Raw genomic sequence first — 16315 nt, forward strand, 5'->3', positions numbered from 1 at the left:
ATCTACTCTGGTGTCATTAAACATCAACTAGTATGAACTCTGGTGTCATTAAACATCAACTAGTATCAACTCTGGTGTCATTAAACATCAACTAGTATCAACTCTGGTGTCATTAAACATCAACTAGTATCAACTCTGGTGTCATTAAACATCAACTAGTATCAACTCTGGTGTCATTAAACATCAACTAGTATCAACTCTGGTGTCATTAAACATCAACTAGTATCAACTCTGGTGTCATTAAACATCAACTAGTATCAACTCTGGTGTCATTAAACATCAACTAGTATCAACTCTGGTGTCATTAAACATCAACTAGTATCAACTCTGGTGTCATTAAACATCAACTAGTATCAACTCTGGTGTCATTAAACATCAACTAGTATCAACTCTGGTGTCGTTAAACATCAACTAGTATCGACTCTGGTGTCATTAAACATCAACTAGTATCAACTCTGGTGTCATTAAACATCAACTAGTATCAACTCTGGTGTCATTAAACATCAACTAGTATCAACTCTGGTGTCATTAAACATCAACTAGTATCAACTCTGGTGTCATTAAACATCAACTAGTATCAACTCTGGTGTCATTAAACATCAACTAGTATCAACTCTGGTGTCATTAAACATCAACTAGTATCAACTCTGGTGTCATTAAACATCAACTAGTATCAACTCTGGTGTCATTAAATATCAACTAGTATCAACTCTGGTGTCATTAAACATCAACTAGTATCAACTCTGGTGTCATTAAACATCAACTAGTATCGACTCTGGTGTCATTAAACATCAACTAGTATCAACTCTGGTGTCATTAAACATCAACTAGTATCAACTCTGGTGTCATTAAACATCAACTAGTATCAACTCTGGTGTCATTAAACATCAACTAGTATCAACTCTGGTGTCATTAAACATCAACTAGTATCAACTCTGGTGTCATTAAACATCAACTAGTATCAACTCTGGTGTCATTAAACGTCAACTCGTATCAACTCTGGTGTCATTAAACATCAACTAGTATCAACTCTGGTGTCTTTAAACATCAACTAGTATCAACTCTGGTGTCATTTAACATCAACTAGTATCAACTCTGGTGTCATTAAACATCAACTAGTATCAACTCTGGTGTCATTAAACATCAACTAGTATCAACTCTGGTGTCATTAAACATCAACTAGTATCAACTCTGGTGTCATTAAACATCAACTAGTATCAACTCTGGTGTCGTTTAATATCAACTAGTATCAACTCTGGTGTCATTAAACATCAACTAGTATAAACTCTGGTGTCATTAAACATCAACTAGTTTCAACTCTGGTGTCGTTTAACATCAACTAGTATCAACTCTGGTGTCATTAAACATCAACCAGTATCAACTATGGTGTCATTAAACATCAATTAGTATCTACTCTGGTGTCATTAAACATCAACTAGTATCAACTCTGGTGTCATTAAACATCAACTAGTATCAACTCTGGTGTCATTAAACATCAACTAGTATCAACTCTGGTGTCATTAAACATCAACTAGTATCTACTCTGGTGTCATTAAACATCAACTAGTATCAACTCTGGTGTCATTAAACATCAACTAGTATCAACTCTGGTGTCATTAAACATCAACTAGTATCTACTCTGGTGTCATTAAACATCAACTAGTATCAACTCTGGTGTCATTAAACATCAACTAGTATCAACTCTGGTGTCATTAAACATCAACTAGTATCAACTCTGGAGTCATTAAACATCAACTAGTATCAACTCTGGTGTCATTAAACATCAATTCGTATCAACTCTGGTGTCATTAAACATCAACTAGTATCAACTCTGGTGTCATTAAACATCAACTAGTATCAACTCTGGTGTCATTAAACATCAACCAGTATCAACTCTAGTGTCATTAAACATCAACCAGTATCAACTATGGTGTCATTAAACATCAACTAGTATCTACTCTGGTGTCATTAAACATCAACTAGTATCAACTCTGGTGTCATTAAACATCAACTAGTATCAACTCTGGTGTCATTAAACATCAACTAGTATCAACTCTGGTGTCATTAAACATCAACTAGTATCAACTCTGGAGTCATTAAACATCAACTAGTATCTACTCTGGTGTCATTAAACATCAACTAGTATCAACTCTGGTGTCATTAAACATCAACTAGTATCAACTCTGGTGTCATTAAACATCAACTAGTATCTACTCTGGTGTCATTAAACATCAATTAGTATCAACTCTGGTGTCATTAAACATCAACTAGTATCAACTCTGGTGTCATTAAACATCAACTAGTATCAACTCTGGTGTCATTAAACATCAACTAGTATCAACTCTGGTGTCATTAAACATCAACTAGTATCAACTCTGGTGTCATTAAGCATCAACTGGTATCAACTCTGGTGTCATTAAACATCAACTAGTATCTACTCTGGTGTCATTAAACATCAACTAGTATCTACTCTGGTGACATTAAACATCAACTAGTATCAACTCTGGTGTCATTAAACATCAACTAGTATCTACTCTGGTGTCATTAAACATCAATTAGTATCAACTCTGGTGTCATTAAACATCAACTAGTATCAACTCTGGTGTCATTAAACATCAACTAGTATCAACTCTGGTGTCATTAAACATCAACTAGTATCAACTCTGGTGTCATTAAACATCAACTAGTATCAACTCTGGTGTCATTAAGCATCAACTGGTATCAAGTCTGGTGTCATTAAACATCAACTAGTATCTACTCTGGTGTCATTAAACATCAACTAGTATCAACTCTGGTGTCATTAAACATCAACTAGTATCAACTCTGGTGTCATTAAGCATCAACTGGTATCAAGTCTGGTGTCATTAAACATCAACTAGTATCTACTCTGGTGTCATTAAACATCAACTAGTATCAACTCTGGTGTCATTAAACATCAACTAGTATCAACTCTGGTGTCATTAAACATCAACTAGTATCAACTCTGGTGTCATTAAACATCAACTAGTATCTACTCTGGTGTCATTAAACATCAACTAGTATCAACTCTGGTGTCATTAAACATCAACTAGTATCAACTCTGGTGTCATTAAACATCAACTAGTATCAACTCTGGTGTCATTAAACATCAACTAGTATCAACTCTGGTGACATGTAGTAAATGTTCTTAAAAAAAGACGCAGTAACTTCTCATCATGACCATGACGTGATAATGGCTTCACTCCTCCTCCAGCTGTGATCACGCTTTTTTTATACAACGAGTCCCTTGGAGGTGGAGACCATTGATGACGCGCAGTGACACACCTCCATGCCTTAATTCTTTCACTCTATCCTCCCTCACTCTTTTCTCCATCCATCCAACCATCCATGTATCCATCCATCCATCCATCCATCCATCCATCCATCCATCCATCCATCCATCCATCCATCCATCCGTCTGTCTACACCTCCATCCACCAAGTCTGGTTCTGCTCCAGGTTTCTTCTAAAGGAAGACTCTGTGATATGATGTGTGATAATGAAGTCAAGATGGATCTTCTGGACGAAGAGTAAATAAAAGTCACAGAAAAGTTCATGTATTCACAGACGTGATCAAACGTACAAACATCTTCAAACTAAAAGCAGATCCTGAGAAAAGTTTATTCCAAACATCTGGTGGAGTTTGTCCTTCAAGAAACACACGAGTATCAAACCTAAAACAAAAAGCCATGAGTTCATAAATAACAGGAAGACGGCGTCGGAACCATCAAGCTTGAGTGACAGGTGTCACTGCAGCACACACAGCTCGTTGTTGTTGGACTCGGACTCAGCGTCTCTGAGGGTCCTGCTGCGAGACTCGTCCAGACCCTGAGAGTCCAGGTCCTGTCGCAGCTGCAGCAGCAGATCTTTGGCCTCGCTGGACGGAAGGTTCTCTAGGAAGAACTGAGGCGTGACCTCCACCAGCCTGGAGGACGAGAGACACGTGAAGGTCATCAGAGACATGTGAAGGTCATCAGAGACATGTGAAGGTCAACAGACACGTGAAGGTCAACAGAGACATGTGAAGGTCAACAGACACGTGACGGTCAACAGACAGGTGAAGGTCAACAGACACGTGAAGGTCAACAGAGACATGTGAAGGTCATCAGAGACATGTGAAGGTCATCAGAGACATGTGAAGGTCATCGGAGACACGTGAAGGTCATCAGAGACATGTGAAGGTCATCAGAGACATGTGAAGGTCAACAGACATGTGAAGGTCAACAGAGACATGTGAAGGTCAACAGACACGTGACGGTCAACAGACAGGTGAAGGTCAACAGACACGTGAGGGTCAACAGAGACATGTGAAGGTCATCAGAGACATGTGAAGGTCAACAGACACGTGAAGGTCAACAGACATGTGAAGGTCAACAGAGACAGGTGAAGGTCATCAGAGACATGTGAAGGTCAACAGACACGTGAAGGTCAACAGACACGTGAAGGTCAACAGAGACGTGAAGGTCAACAGACACGTGAAGGTCAACAGACACATGAAGGTCAACAGACACGTGAAGGTCATCAGAGACTCGTTAAGGTCATCAGAGACACATGAAGGTCAACAGACACGTGAAGGTCAACAGACACGTGAAGGTCAACAGACACGTGAAGGTCAACAGAGACAGGTGAAGGTCATCAGAGACATGTGAAGGTCAAAAGACACGTGAAGGTCAACAGACACGTGAAGGTCAACAGAGACGTGAAGGTCAACAGACACGTGAAGGTCAACAGACACATGAAGGTCAACAGAGACAGGTGAAGGTCAACAGACACGTGAAGGTCAACAGACACGTGAAGGTCATCAGAGACACGTGAAGGTCATCAGAGACACGTGAAGGTCAACAGACACGTGAAGGTCAACAGAGACAGGTGAAGGTCATCAGAGACATGTGAAGGTCAACAGACACGTGAAGGTCAACAGACACGTGAAGGTCAACAGAGACGTGAAGGTCAACAGAGACGTGAAGGTCAACAGACACGTGAAGGTCAACAGACACATGAAGGTCAACAGAGACAGGTGAAGGTCAACAGACACGTGAAGGTCAACAGACACGTGAAGGTCATCAGAGACACGTTAAGGTCAACAGACACGTGAAGGTCAACAGACACTTGAAGGTCAACAGAGACAGGTGAAGGTCAACAGACACGTGAAGGTCAACAGACACGTGAAGGTCAACAGACACGTGAAGGTCAACAGAGACGTGAAGGTCAACGGACACGTGAAGGTCAACAGACACATGAAGGTCAACAGAGACAGGTGAAGGTCAACAGAGACGTGAAGGTCAACAGACACGTGAAGGTCAACAGACACATGAAGGTCAACAGAGACAGGTGAAGGTCAACAGACACGTGAAGGTCAACAGACACGTGAAGGTCAACAGACACGTGAAGGTCATCAGATAATAATCGCACGATTATATAGAAATGATTAAATAAATGCTTAAAAGCAACATGTCATTATAATAAGAAGCTTGAACATAATCAAGCGTAAATAACTCATAATGTTTCCTCACATCTGAGGATGGACCTCTGATGCCACACGGATGCAGTTGTCACAGGAGATGGTGAACTGGTGGAAGAGCACCCAGGTGGGCGGGAGGGGGCGTGGCTCCCGACACAGGTACGAGGAGAAGGAGTGCAGGTGAGCCACGTGACGGTGCGTCAGCAGCAGGTAGTTCCCGGAGCCGTCCACGTCGCGAGCCACCTGAGGAGCGACAGGTGAGCGGAGCTGCAGCGATGAAGACCAGGAACGTACCTTGAGGAAGAAGCCGGAGATGAGGGCGCGCTTGATGTTGGTCACGTTGTCCTGGCAACCGAAGGCAGGAGGCGACACTGGGAGCTCGATCCTCTGCATCACCTCCAGGAGCTCCGCCCGGATCACCACAGCCAATCGCAAGGCTGCGTGACTCAGGAAGTTAGTGGAGCACCAGACCTCATCCTGGTTATCTGCAGGTCACATGACCGTTTGTAAATGTGGTTCATGAGTTTGTAAATGTGTTTCAATAGTTTGTAAATGTGTTTCATGAGTATTTATGTGTTTCAATAGTTTGTAAATGTGTTTCATGAGTATTTGTGTTTCAATAGTTTGTAAATGTGTGTCATGAGTATTTGTGTTTAAATAGTTTGTAAATGTGTTTCGATAGTTTTAAATGTGTTTCATGAGTTTGTAAATGTGTTTCAATAGTTTGTAAATGTGTTTCATGAGTATTTATATGGGTTTCAATAGTTTGTAAATGTGTTTCGATAGTTTTAAATGTGTTTCATGAGTTTGTAAATGTGTTTTATGAGTTTTTAAATGAATGTGTTTCAACAGTTTGTAAATGTGTTTTATGAGTTTTTAAATGTGTTTCAATAGTTTGTGAATGTGTTACAATAGTTTGTAAATGTGTTTCAATAGTTTGTAAATGTGTTACAATAGTTTGTAAATGTGTTACAATAGTTTGTAAATGTGTTACAATAGTTTGTAAATGTGTTTCAATAGTTTGTAAATGTGTTTCATGAGTTTGTAAATGTGTTTCAATAGTTTGTAAATGTGTTACAATAGTTTGTAAATGTGTTTCAATAGTTTGTAAATGTGTTTCATGAGTTTGTAAATGTGTTTCAATAGTTTGTAAATGTGTTACAATAGTTTGATAATGTGTTTCAATAGTTTGTAAATGTGTTTCATGAGTTTGTAAATGTGTTTCAATAGTTTGTAAATGTGTTTCAATAGTTTGTAAATGTGTTTCAATAGTTTGTAAATGTGTTTCAATAGTTTGTAAATGTGTTTCATGAGTTTGTAAATGTGTTTCATGAGTTTGTAAATGTGTTTCAATAGTTTGTAAATGTGTTTCAATAGTTTGTAAATGTGTTTCAATAGTTTGTAAATGTGTTTCATGAGTTTGTAAATGTGTTTCAATAGTTTGTAAATGTGTTTCAATAGTTTGTAAATGTGTTACAATAGTTTGTAAATGTGTTTCGATAGTTTGTAAACGTGTTTCAATAGTTTGTCAATGTGTTTCATGAGTTTGTAAATGTGTTTCATGAGTTTGTAAATGTGTTTCAATAGTTTTTAAATGTGTTACAATAGTTTGTAAATGTGTTTCAATAGTTTGTAAATGTGTTTCATGAGTTTGTAAATGTGTTAGAATAGTTTGTAAATGTGTTTCAATAGTTTGTAAATAGTTTCAATAGTTTGTAAATGTGTTTCATGAGTTTGTAAATGTGTTTCAATAGTTTGTAAATGTGTTTCATGAGTATTTGTGTTTCAATAGTTTGTAAATGTGTTTCATGAGTATTTATATGTGTCTCAATAGTTTGTAAATGTGTTTCAATAGTTTGTAAATGTGCTTCATGAGTATTTATATGTGTTTCAATAGTTTGTAAATGTGTTTCGATAGTTTTAAATGTGTTTCATGAGTTTGTAAATGTGTTTCATGAGTTTGTAAATGTGTTTCAATAGTTTGTAAATGTGTTTCATGAGTTTGTAAATGTGTTTCAATAGTTTGTAAATGTGTTACAATAGTTTGTAAATGTGTTTCAATAGTTTGTAAATGTGTTTCATGAGTTTGTAAATGTGTTTCATGAGTTTGTAAATGTGTTTCAATAGTTTGTAAATGTGTTACAATAGTTTGTTAATGTGTTACAATAGTTTCTAAATGTGTTTCATGAGTTTGTCAATGTGTTTCAATAGTTTGTAAATGTGTTTCATGAGTTTGTAAATGTGTTTCAATAGTTGTAAATGTGTTTCATGAGTTTGTAAATGTGTTTCAATAGTTTGTAAATGTGTTTCATGAGTTTGTAAATGTGTTTCAATAGTTTGTAAATGTGTTACGATAGTTTGTAAATGTGTTTCAATAGTTTGTAAATGTGTTTCATGAGTTTGTAAATGTGTTTCAATAGTTTGTAAATGTGTTTCAATAGTTTGTAAATGTGTTTCATGAGTTTGTAAATGTGTTTCAATAGTTTGTAAATGTGTTACAATAGTTTGTAAATGTGTTTCAATAGTTTGTAAATGTGTTTCAATAGTTTGTAAATGTGTTTCATGAGTTTGTAAATGTGTTTCAATAGTTTGTAAATGTGTTTCAATAGTTTGTAAATGTGTTTCAATAGTTTGTAAATGTGTTACAATAGTTTGTAAATGTGTTTCAATAGTTTGTAAATGTGTTTCAATAGTTTGTAAATGTGTTTCATGAGTTTGTAAATGTGTTTCAATAGTTTGTAAATGTGTTTCAATAGTTTGTAAATGTGTTTCAATAGTTTGTAAATGTGTTTCAATAGTTTGTAAATGTGTTTCATGAGTTTGTAAATGTGTTTCAATAGTTTGTAAATGTGTTTCATGAGTTTGTAAATGTGTTTCAATAGTTTGTAAATGTGTTTCATGAGTATTTGTGTTTCAATAGTTTGTAAATGTGTTTCATGAGTATTTATATGTGTTTCAATAGTTTGTAAATGTGTTTCAATAGTTTTAAATGTGTTTCATGAGTTTGTAAATGTGCTTTATGAGTTTTTAAATGAATGTGTTTCAACAGTTTGTAAATGTGCTTTATGAGTTTTTAAATGTGTTTCAATAGTTTGTAAATGTGTTTCAATAGTTTGTAAATGTGTTTCAATAGTTTGTAAATGTGTTACAATAGTTTGTAAATGTGTTTCAATAGTTTGTAAATGTGTTTCAATAGTTTGTAAATGTGTTTCAATAGTTTGTAAATGTGTTTCAATAGTTTGTAAATAGTTTCAATAGTTTGTAAATGTGTTTCAATAGTTTGTAAATGTGTTTCAATAGTTTGTAAATGTGTTTCAATAGTTTGTAAATAGTTTCAATAGTTTGTAAATGTGTTTCATGAGTTTGTAAATGTGTTTCAATAGTTTGTAAATGTGTTTCAATAGTTTGTAAATGTGTTTCATGAGTTTGTAAATGTGTTTCAATAGTTTGTAAATGTGTTTCAATAGTTTGTAAATGTGTTTCATGAGTTTGTAAATGTGTTTCAATAGTTTGTAAATGTGTTTCAATAGTTTGTAAATGTGTTTCAATAGTTTCTAAATGTGTTTCATGAGTTTGTAAATGTGTTTCAATAGTTTGTAAATGTGTTTCATGAGTTTTTAAATGTGTTTCAATAGTTTGTAAATGTGTTTCAATAGTTTGTAAATGTGTTTCATGAGTTTGTAAATGTGTTTCATGAGTTTGTAAATGTGTTTCAATAGTTTGTAAATGTGTTACAATAGTTTGTTAATGTGTTACAATAGTTTCTAAATGTGTTTCATGAGTTTGTCAATGTGTTTCAATAGTTTGTAAATGTGTTTCATGAGTTTGTAAATGTGTTTCAATAGTTGTAAATGTGTTTCATGAGTTTGTAAATGTGTTTCAATAGTTTGTAAATGTGTTTCATGAGTTTGTAAATGTGTTTCAATAGTTTGTAAATGTGTTTCAATAGTTTGTAAATGTGTTTCATGAGTTTGTAAATGTGTTTCAATAGTTTGTAAATGTGTTACAATAGTTTGTAAATGTGTTTCAATAGTTTGTAAATGTGTTTCAATAGTTTGTAAATGTGTTTCATGAGTTTGTAAATGTGTTTCAATAGTTTGTAAATGTGTTTCAATAGTTTGTAAATGTGTTTCAATAGTTTGTAAATGTGTTACAATAGTTTGTAAATGTGTTTCAATAGTTTGTAAATGTGTTTCATGAGTTTGTAAATGTGTTTCAATAGTTTGTAAATGTGTTTCAATAGTTTGTAAATGTGTTTCAATAGTTTGTAAATGTGTTTCAATAGTTTGTAAATGTGTTTCATGAGTTTGTAAATGTGTTTCAATAGTTTGTAAATGTGTTTCATGAGTTTGTAAATGTGTTTCAATAGTTTGTAAATGTGTTTCATGAGTATTTGTGTTTCAATAGTTTGTAAATGTGTTTCATGAGTATTTATATGTGTTTCAATAGTTTGTAAATGTGTTTCAATAGTTTTAAATGTGTTTCATGAGTTTGTAAATGTGCGTTATGAGTTTTTAAATGAATGTGTTTCAACAGTTTGTAAATGTGCTTTATGAGTTTTTAAATGTGTTTCAATAGTTTGTAAATGTGTTTCAATAGTTTGTAAATGTGTTTCAATAGTTTGTAAATGTGTTACAATAGTTTGTAAATGTGTTTCAATAGTTTGTAAATGTGTTTCAATAGTTTGTAAATGTGTTTCAATAGTTTGTAAATGTGTTTCAATAGTTTGTAAATAGTTTCAATAGTTTGTAAATGTGTTTCAATAGTTTGTAAATGTGTTTCAATAGTTTGTAAATGTGTTTCAATAGTTTGTAAATAGTTTCAATAGTTTGTAAATGTGTTTCATGAGTTTGTAAATGTGTTTCAATAGTTTGTAAATGTGTTTCAATAGTTTGTAAATGTGTTTCATGAGTTTGTAAATGTGTTTCAATAGTTTGTAAATGTGTTTCAATAGTTTGTAAATGTGTTTCATGAGTTTGTAAATGTGTTTCAATAGTTTGTAAATGTGTTTCATGAGTTTTTAAATGTGTTTCAATAGTTTGTAAATGTGTTTCAATAGTTTGTAAATGTGTTTCATGAGTTTGTAAATGTGTTTCATGAGTTTGTAAATGTGTTTCAATAGTTTGTAAATGTGTTACAATAGTTTGTTAATGTGTTACAATAGTTTCTAAATGTGTTTCATGAGTTTGTCAATGTGTTTCAATAGTTTGTAAATGTGTTTCAATAGTTGTAAATGTGTTTCATGAGTTTGTAAATGTGTTTCAATAGTTTGTAAATGTGTTTCATGAGTTTGTAAATGTGTTTCAATAGTTTGTAAATGTGTTACGATAGTTTGTAAATGTGTTTCAATAGTTTGTAAATGTGTTTCATGAGTTTGTAAATGTGTTTCAATAGTTTGTAAATGTGTTTCAATAGTTTGTAAATGTGTTTCATGAGTTTGTAAATGTGTTTCAATAGTTTGTAAATGTGTTACAATAGTTTGTAAATGTGTTTCAATAGTTTGTAAATGTGTTTCATGAGTTTGTAAATGTGTTTCAATAGTTTGTAAATGTGTTTCAATAGTTTGTAAATGTGTTTCAATAGTTTGTAAATGTGTTACAATAGTTTGTAAATGTGTTTCAATAGTTTGTAAATGTGTTTCAATAGTTTGTAAATGTGTTTCATGAGTTTGTAAATGTGTTTCAATAGTTTGTAAATGTGTTTCAATAGTTTGTAAATGTGTTTCAATAGTTTGTAAATGTGTTTCAATAGTTTGTAAATGTGTTTCATGAGTTTGTAAATGTGTTTCAATAGTTTGTAAATGTGTTTCATGAGTTTGTAAATGTGTTTCAATAGTTTGTAAATGTGTTTCATGAGTATTTGTGTTTCAATAGTTTGTAAATGTGTTTCATGAGTATTTATATGTGTTTCAATAGTTTGTAAATGTGTTTCAATAGTTTTAAATGTGTTTCATGAGTTTGTAAATGTGCTTTATGAGTTTTTAAATGAATGTGTTTCAACAGTTTGTAAATGTGCTTTATGAGTTTTTAAATGTGTTTCAATAGTTTGTAAATGTGTTTCAATAGTTTGTAAATGTGTTTCAATAGTTTGTAAATGTGTTTCATGAGTATTTGTGTTTCAATAGTTTGTAAATGTGTTTCATGAGTATTTATATGTGTTTCAATAGTTTGTAAATGTGTTTCAATAGTTTTAAATGTGTTTCATGAGTTTGTAAATGTGCGTTATGAGTTTTTAAATGAATGTGTTTCAACAGTTTGTAAATGTGCTTTATGAGTTTTTAAATGTGTTTCAATAGTTTGTAAATGTGTTTCAATAGTTTGTAAATGTGTTTCAATAGTTTGTAAATGTGTTACAATAGTTTGTAAATGTGTTTCAATAGTTTGTAAATGTGTTTCAATAGTTTGTAAATGTGTTTCAATAGTTTGTAAATAGTTTCAATAGTTTGTAAATGTGTTTCAATAGTTTGTAAATGTGTTTCAATAGTTTGTAAATGTGTTTCAATAGTTTGTAAATAGTTTCAATAGTTTGTAAATGTGTTTCATGAGTTTGTAAATGTGTTTCAATAGTTTGTAAATGTGTTTCAATAGTTTGTAAATGTGTTTCATGAGTTTGTAAATGTGTTTCAATAGTTTGTAAATGTGTTTCAATAGTTTGTAAATGTGTTTCATGAGTTTGTAAATGTGTTTCAATAGTTTGTAAATGTGTTTCATGAGTTTTTAAATGTGTTTCAATAGTTTGTAAATGTGTTTCAATAGTTTGTAAATGTGTTTCATGAGTTTGTAAATGTGTTTCATGAGTTTGTAAATGTGTTTCAATAGTTTGTAAATGTGTTACAATAGTTTGTTAATGTGTTACAATAGTTTCTAAATGTGTTTCATGAGTTTGTCAATGTGTTTCAATAGTTTGTAAATGTGTTTCATGAGTTTGTAAATGTGTTTCAATAGTTGTAAATGTGTTTCATGAGTTTGTAAATGTGTTTCAATAGTTTGTAAATGTGTTTCATGAGTTTGTAAATGTGTTTCAATAGTTTGTAAATGTGTTACGATAGTTTGTAAATGTGTTTCAATAGTTTGTAAATGTGTTTCATGAGTTTGTAAATGTGTTTCAATAGTTTGTAAATGTGTTTCAATAGTTTGTAAATGTGTTTCATGAGTTTGTAAATGTGTTTCAATAGTTTGTAAATGTGTTACAATAGTTTGTAAATGTGTTTCAATAGTTTGTAAATGTGTTTCAATAGTTTGTAAATGTGTTTCATGAGTTTGTAAATGTGTTTCAATAGTTTGTAAATGTGTTTCAATAGTTTGTAAATGTGTTTCAATAGTTTGTAAATGTGTTACAATAGTTTGTAAATGTGTTTCAATAGTTTGTAAATGTGTTTCAATAGTTTGTAAATGTGTTTCATGAGTTTGTAAATGTGTTTCAATAGTTTGTAAATGTGTTTCAATAGTTTGTAAATGTGTTTCAATAGTTTGTAAATGTGTTTCAATAGTTTGTAAATGTGTTTCATGAGTTTGTAAATGTGTTTCAATAGTTTGTAAATGTGTTTCATGAGTTTGTAAATGTGTTTCAATAGTTTGTAAATGTGTTTCATGAGTATTTGTGTTTCAATAGTTTGTAAATGTGTTTCATGAGTATTTATATGTGTTTCAATAGTTTGTAAATGTGTTTCAATAGTTTGTAAATGTGTTTCAATAGTTTTAAATGTGTTTCATGAGTTTGTAAATGTGCTTTATGAGTTTTTAAATGAATGTGTTTCAACAGTTTGTAAATGTGCTTTATGAGTTTTTAAATGTGTTTCAATAGTTTGTAAATGTGTTTCAATAGTTTGTAAATGTGTTTCAATAGTTTGTAAATGTGTTACAATAGTTTGTAAATGTGTTTCAATAGTTTGTAAATGTGTTTCAATAGTTTGTAAATGTGTTTCAATAGTTTGTAAATGTGTTTCAATAGTTTGTAAATAGTTTCAATAGTTTGTAAATGTGTTTCAATAGTTTGTAAATGTGTTTCAATAGTTTGTAAATAGTTTCAATAGTTTGTAAATGTGTTTCATGAGTTTGTAAATGTGTTTCAATAGTTTGTAAATGTGTTTCAATAGTTTGTAAATGTGTTTCATGAGTTTGTAAATGTGTTTCAATAGTTTGTAAATGTGTTTCATGAGTTTGTAAATGTGTTTCAATAGTTTGTAAATGTGTTTCATGAGTATTTGTGTTTCAATAGTTTGTAAATGTGTTTCATGAGTATTTATATGTGTTTCAATAGTTTGTAAATGTGTTTCAATAGTTTTAAATGTGTTTCATGAGTTTGTAAATGTGCTTTATGAGTTTTTAAATGAATGTGTTTCAACAGTTTGTAAATGTGCTTTATGAGTTTTTAAATGTGTTTCAATAGTTTGTAAATGTGTTTCAATAGTTTGTAAATGTGTTTCAATAGTTTGTAAATGTGTTACAATAGTTTGTAAATGTGTTTCAATAGTTTGTAAATGTGTTTCAATAGTTTGTAAATGTGTTTCAATAGTTTGTAAATGTGTTTCAATAGTTTGTAAATAGTTTCAATAGTTTGTAAATGTGTTTCAATAGTTTGTAAATGTGTTTCAATAGTTTGTAAATAGTTTCAATAGTTTGTAAATGTGTTTCATGAGTTTGTAAATGTGTTTCAATAGTTTGTAAATGTGTTTCAATAGTTTGTAAATGTGTTTCATGAGTTTGTAAATGTGTTTCAATAGTTTGTAAATGTGTTTCATGAGTTTGTAAATGTGTTTCAATAGTTTGTAAATGTGTTTCAATAGTTTGTAAATGTGTTTCAATAGTTTCTAAATGTGTTTCATGAGTTTGTAAATGTGTTTCAATAGTTTGTAAATGTGTTTCATGAGTTTTTAAATGTGTTTCAATAGTTTGTAAATGTGTTTCAATAGTTTGTAAATGTGTTTCATGAGTTTGTAAATGTGTTTCATGAGTTTGTAAATGTGTTTCAATAGTTTGTAAATGTGTTACAATAGTTTGTTAATGTGTTACAATAGTTTCTAAATGTGTTTCATGAGTTTGTCAATGTGTTTCAATAGTTTGTAAATGTGTTTCATGAGTTTGTAAATGTGTTTCAATAGTTGTAAATGTGTTTCATGAGTTTGTCAATGTGTTTCAATAGTTTGTAAATGTGTTTCATGAGTTTGTAAATGTGTTTCAATAGTTGTAAATGTGTTTCATGAGTTTGTAAATGTGTTTCAATAGTTTGTAAATGTGTTTCATGAGTTTGTAAATGTGTTTCAATAGTTTGTAAATGTGTTTCATGAGTATTTATGTGTTTCAATAGTTTGTAAATGTGTTTCATGAGTATTTGTGTTTCAATAGTTTGTAAATGTGTTTCATGAGTATTTATATGTGTCTCAATAGTTTGTAAATGTGTTTCAATAGTTTGTAAATGTGTTTCATGAGTGTCACTCGTAAGCTTGTTAAAGGTCAAAGGTCGAGACTCTTACGCTCCATGTAGGCGTTGAAGACGTTGATCAGAGTCATGTGATCTCCTTCTGGATGCATCAGCGCCCTCCAGTGGACGACAGCTGCCTCTTCTCTGCCAGGGTCTGTCAGCAGGAAACAACAGGGAGCTGAAGACAGAGAGTCGTTAGTGGATCCATGACAACTTTTTGATGATGATATCACTTCAAACATGTATTTAAAAACACATTCATGTATTTCTTCATCATGATATTCAAACATGTATTTAAAAACACACTAATGTATTACTTCAAACATGTATTTAAAAACGCATTCATGTATTTCTTCATCATGATATTCAAACATGTATTTAAAAACACACTAATGTATTACTTCAAACATGTATTTAAAAACACACTAATGTATTACTTCAAACATGTATTTAAAAACACACTAATGTATTACTTCAAACATGTATTTAAAAACACACTAATGTATTACTTCACACATGTATTTAAAAACACACTAATGTATTACTTCAAACATGTATTTAAAAACACACTAATGTATTACTTCAAACATGTATTTAAAAACACACTAATGTATTACTTCACACATGTATTTAAAAACACATTACTATATTCAAACATGTATTTAATAACACATTACTGTATTTATTCATCATGATATCACTTCAAACATGTATTTAAAAACACACTAATGTATTACTTCAAACATGTATTTAAAAACACACTAATGTATTACTTCAAACATGTATTTAAAAACACATTACTATATTCAAACATGTATTTAAAAACACATTACTATATTCAAACATGTATTTAATAACACATTACTGTATTTCTTCATCATGATATCACTTCAAACATGTATTTAAAAACACACTAATGTATTACTTCAAACATGTATTTAAAAACACACTAATGTATTACTTCAAACATGTATTTAAAAACACACTAATGTATTACTTCAAACATGTACTTAAAAACACACTAATGTATTACTTCAAACATGTACTTAAAAACACACTAATGTATTACTTCAAACATGTATTTAAAAACACACTAATGTATTACTTCAAACATGTATTTAAAAACACACTAATGTATTACTTCAAACATGTATTTAAAAACACACTAATGTATTACTTCAAACATGTACTTAAAAACACACTAATGTATTACTTCAAACATGTACTTAAAAACACACTAATGTATTACTTCAAACATGTATTTAAAAACACACTAATGTATTACTTCAAACATGTATTTAAAAACACACTAATGTATTACTTCAAACATGTATTTAAAAACACACTAATGTATTACTTCAAACATGTACTTAAAAACACACTAATGTATTACTTCAAACATGTACTTAAAAACACA

At 31.3% G+C, this 16315-nt stretch overlaps 1 protein-coding gene across 1 annotated transcript in view; it reads right to left on the reverse strand.

The window, feature by feature from the left end:
* Positions 1-3558: 3558 nt before the first annotated feature.
* The window catches only part of dqx1 (DEAQ box RNA-dependent ATPase 1), a 46367-nt gene continuing 33610 nt past the window's right edge, over positions 3559-16315 (reverse strand). Inside the window, exons 9-12 of the mRNA XM_087790420.1 lie at positions 14951-15076; positions 5773-5963; positions 5531-5721; positions 3559-3942 (exon numbers count right to left, since the gene is read on the reverse strand). Coding sequence (XP_087646546.1) covers positions 3765-3942; positions 5531-5721; positions 5773-5963; positions 14951-15076 — 686 coding nt within the window. The 3' untranslated portion in view covers positions 3559-3764. The remainder of the gene's footprint in view (positions 3943-5530; positions 5722-5772; positions 5964-14950; positions 15077-16315) is intronic.

The sequence above is a fragment of the Callionymus lyra genome, chromosome 5, assembly GCF_982586985.1.
Source record: "Callionymus lyra chromosome 5, fCalLyr1.hap1.1, whole genome shotgun sequence".
Classification (NCBI taxonomy): domain Eukaryota; kingdom Metazoa; phylum Chordata; class Actinopteri; order Syngnathiformes; family Callionymidae; genus Callionymus; species Callionymus lyra.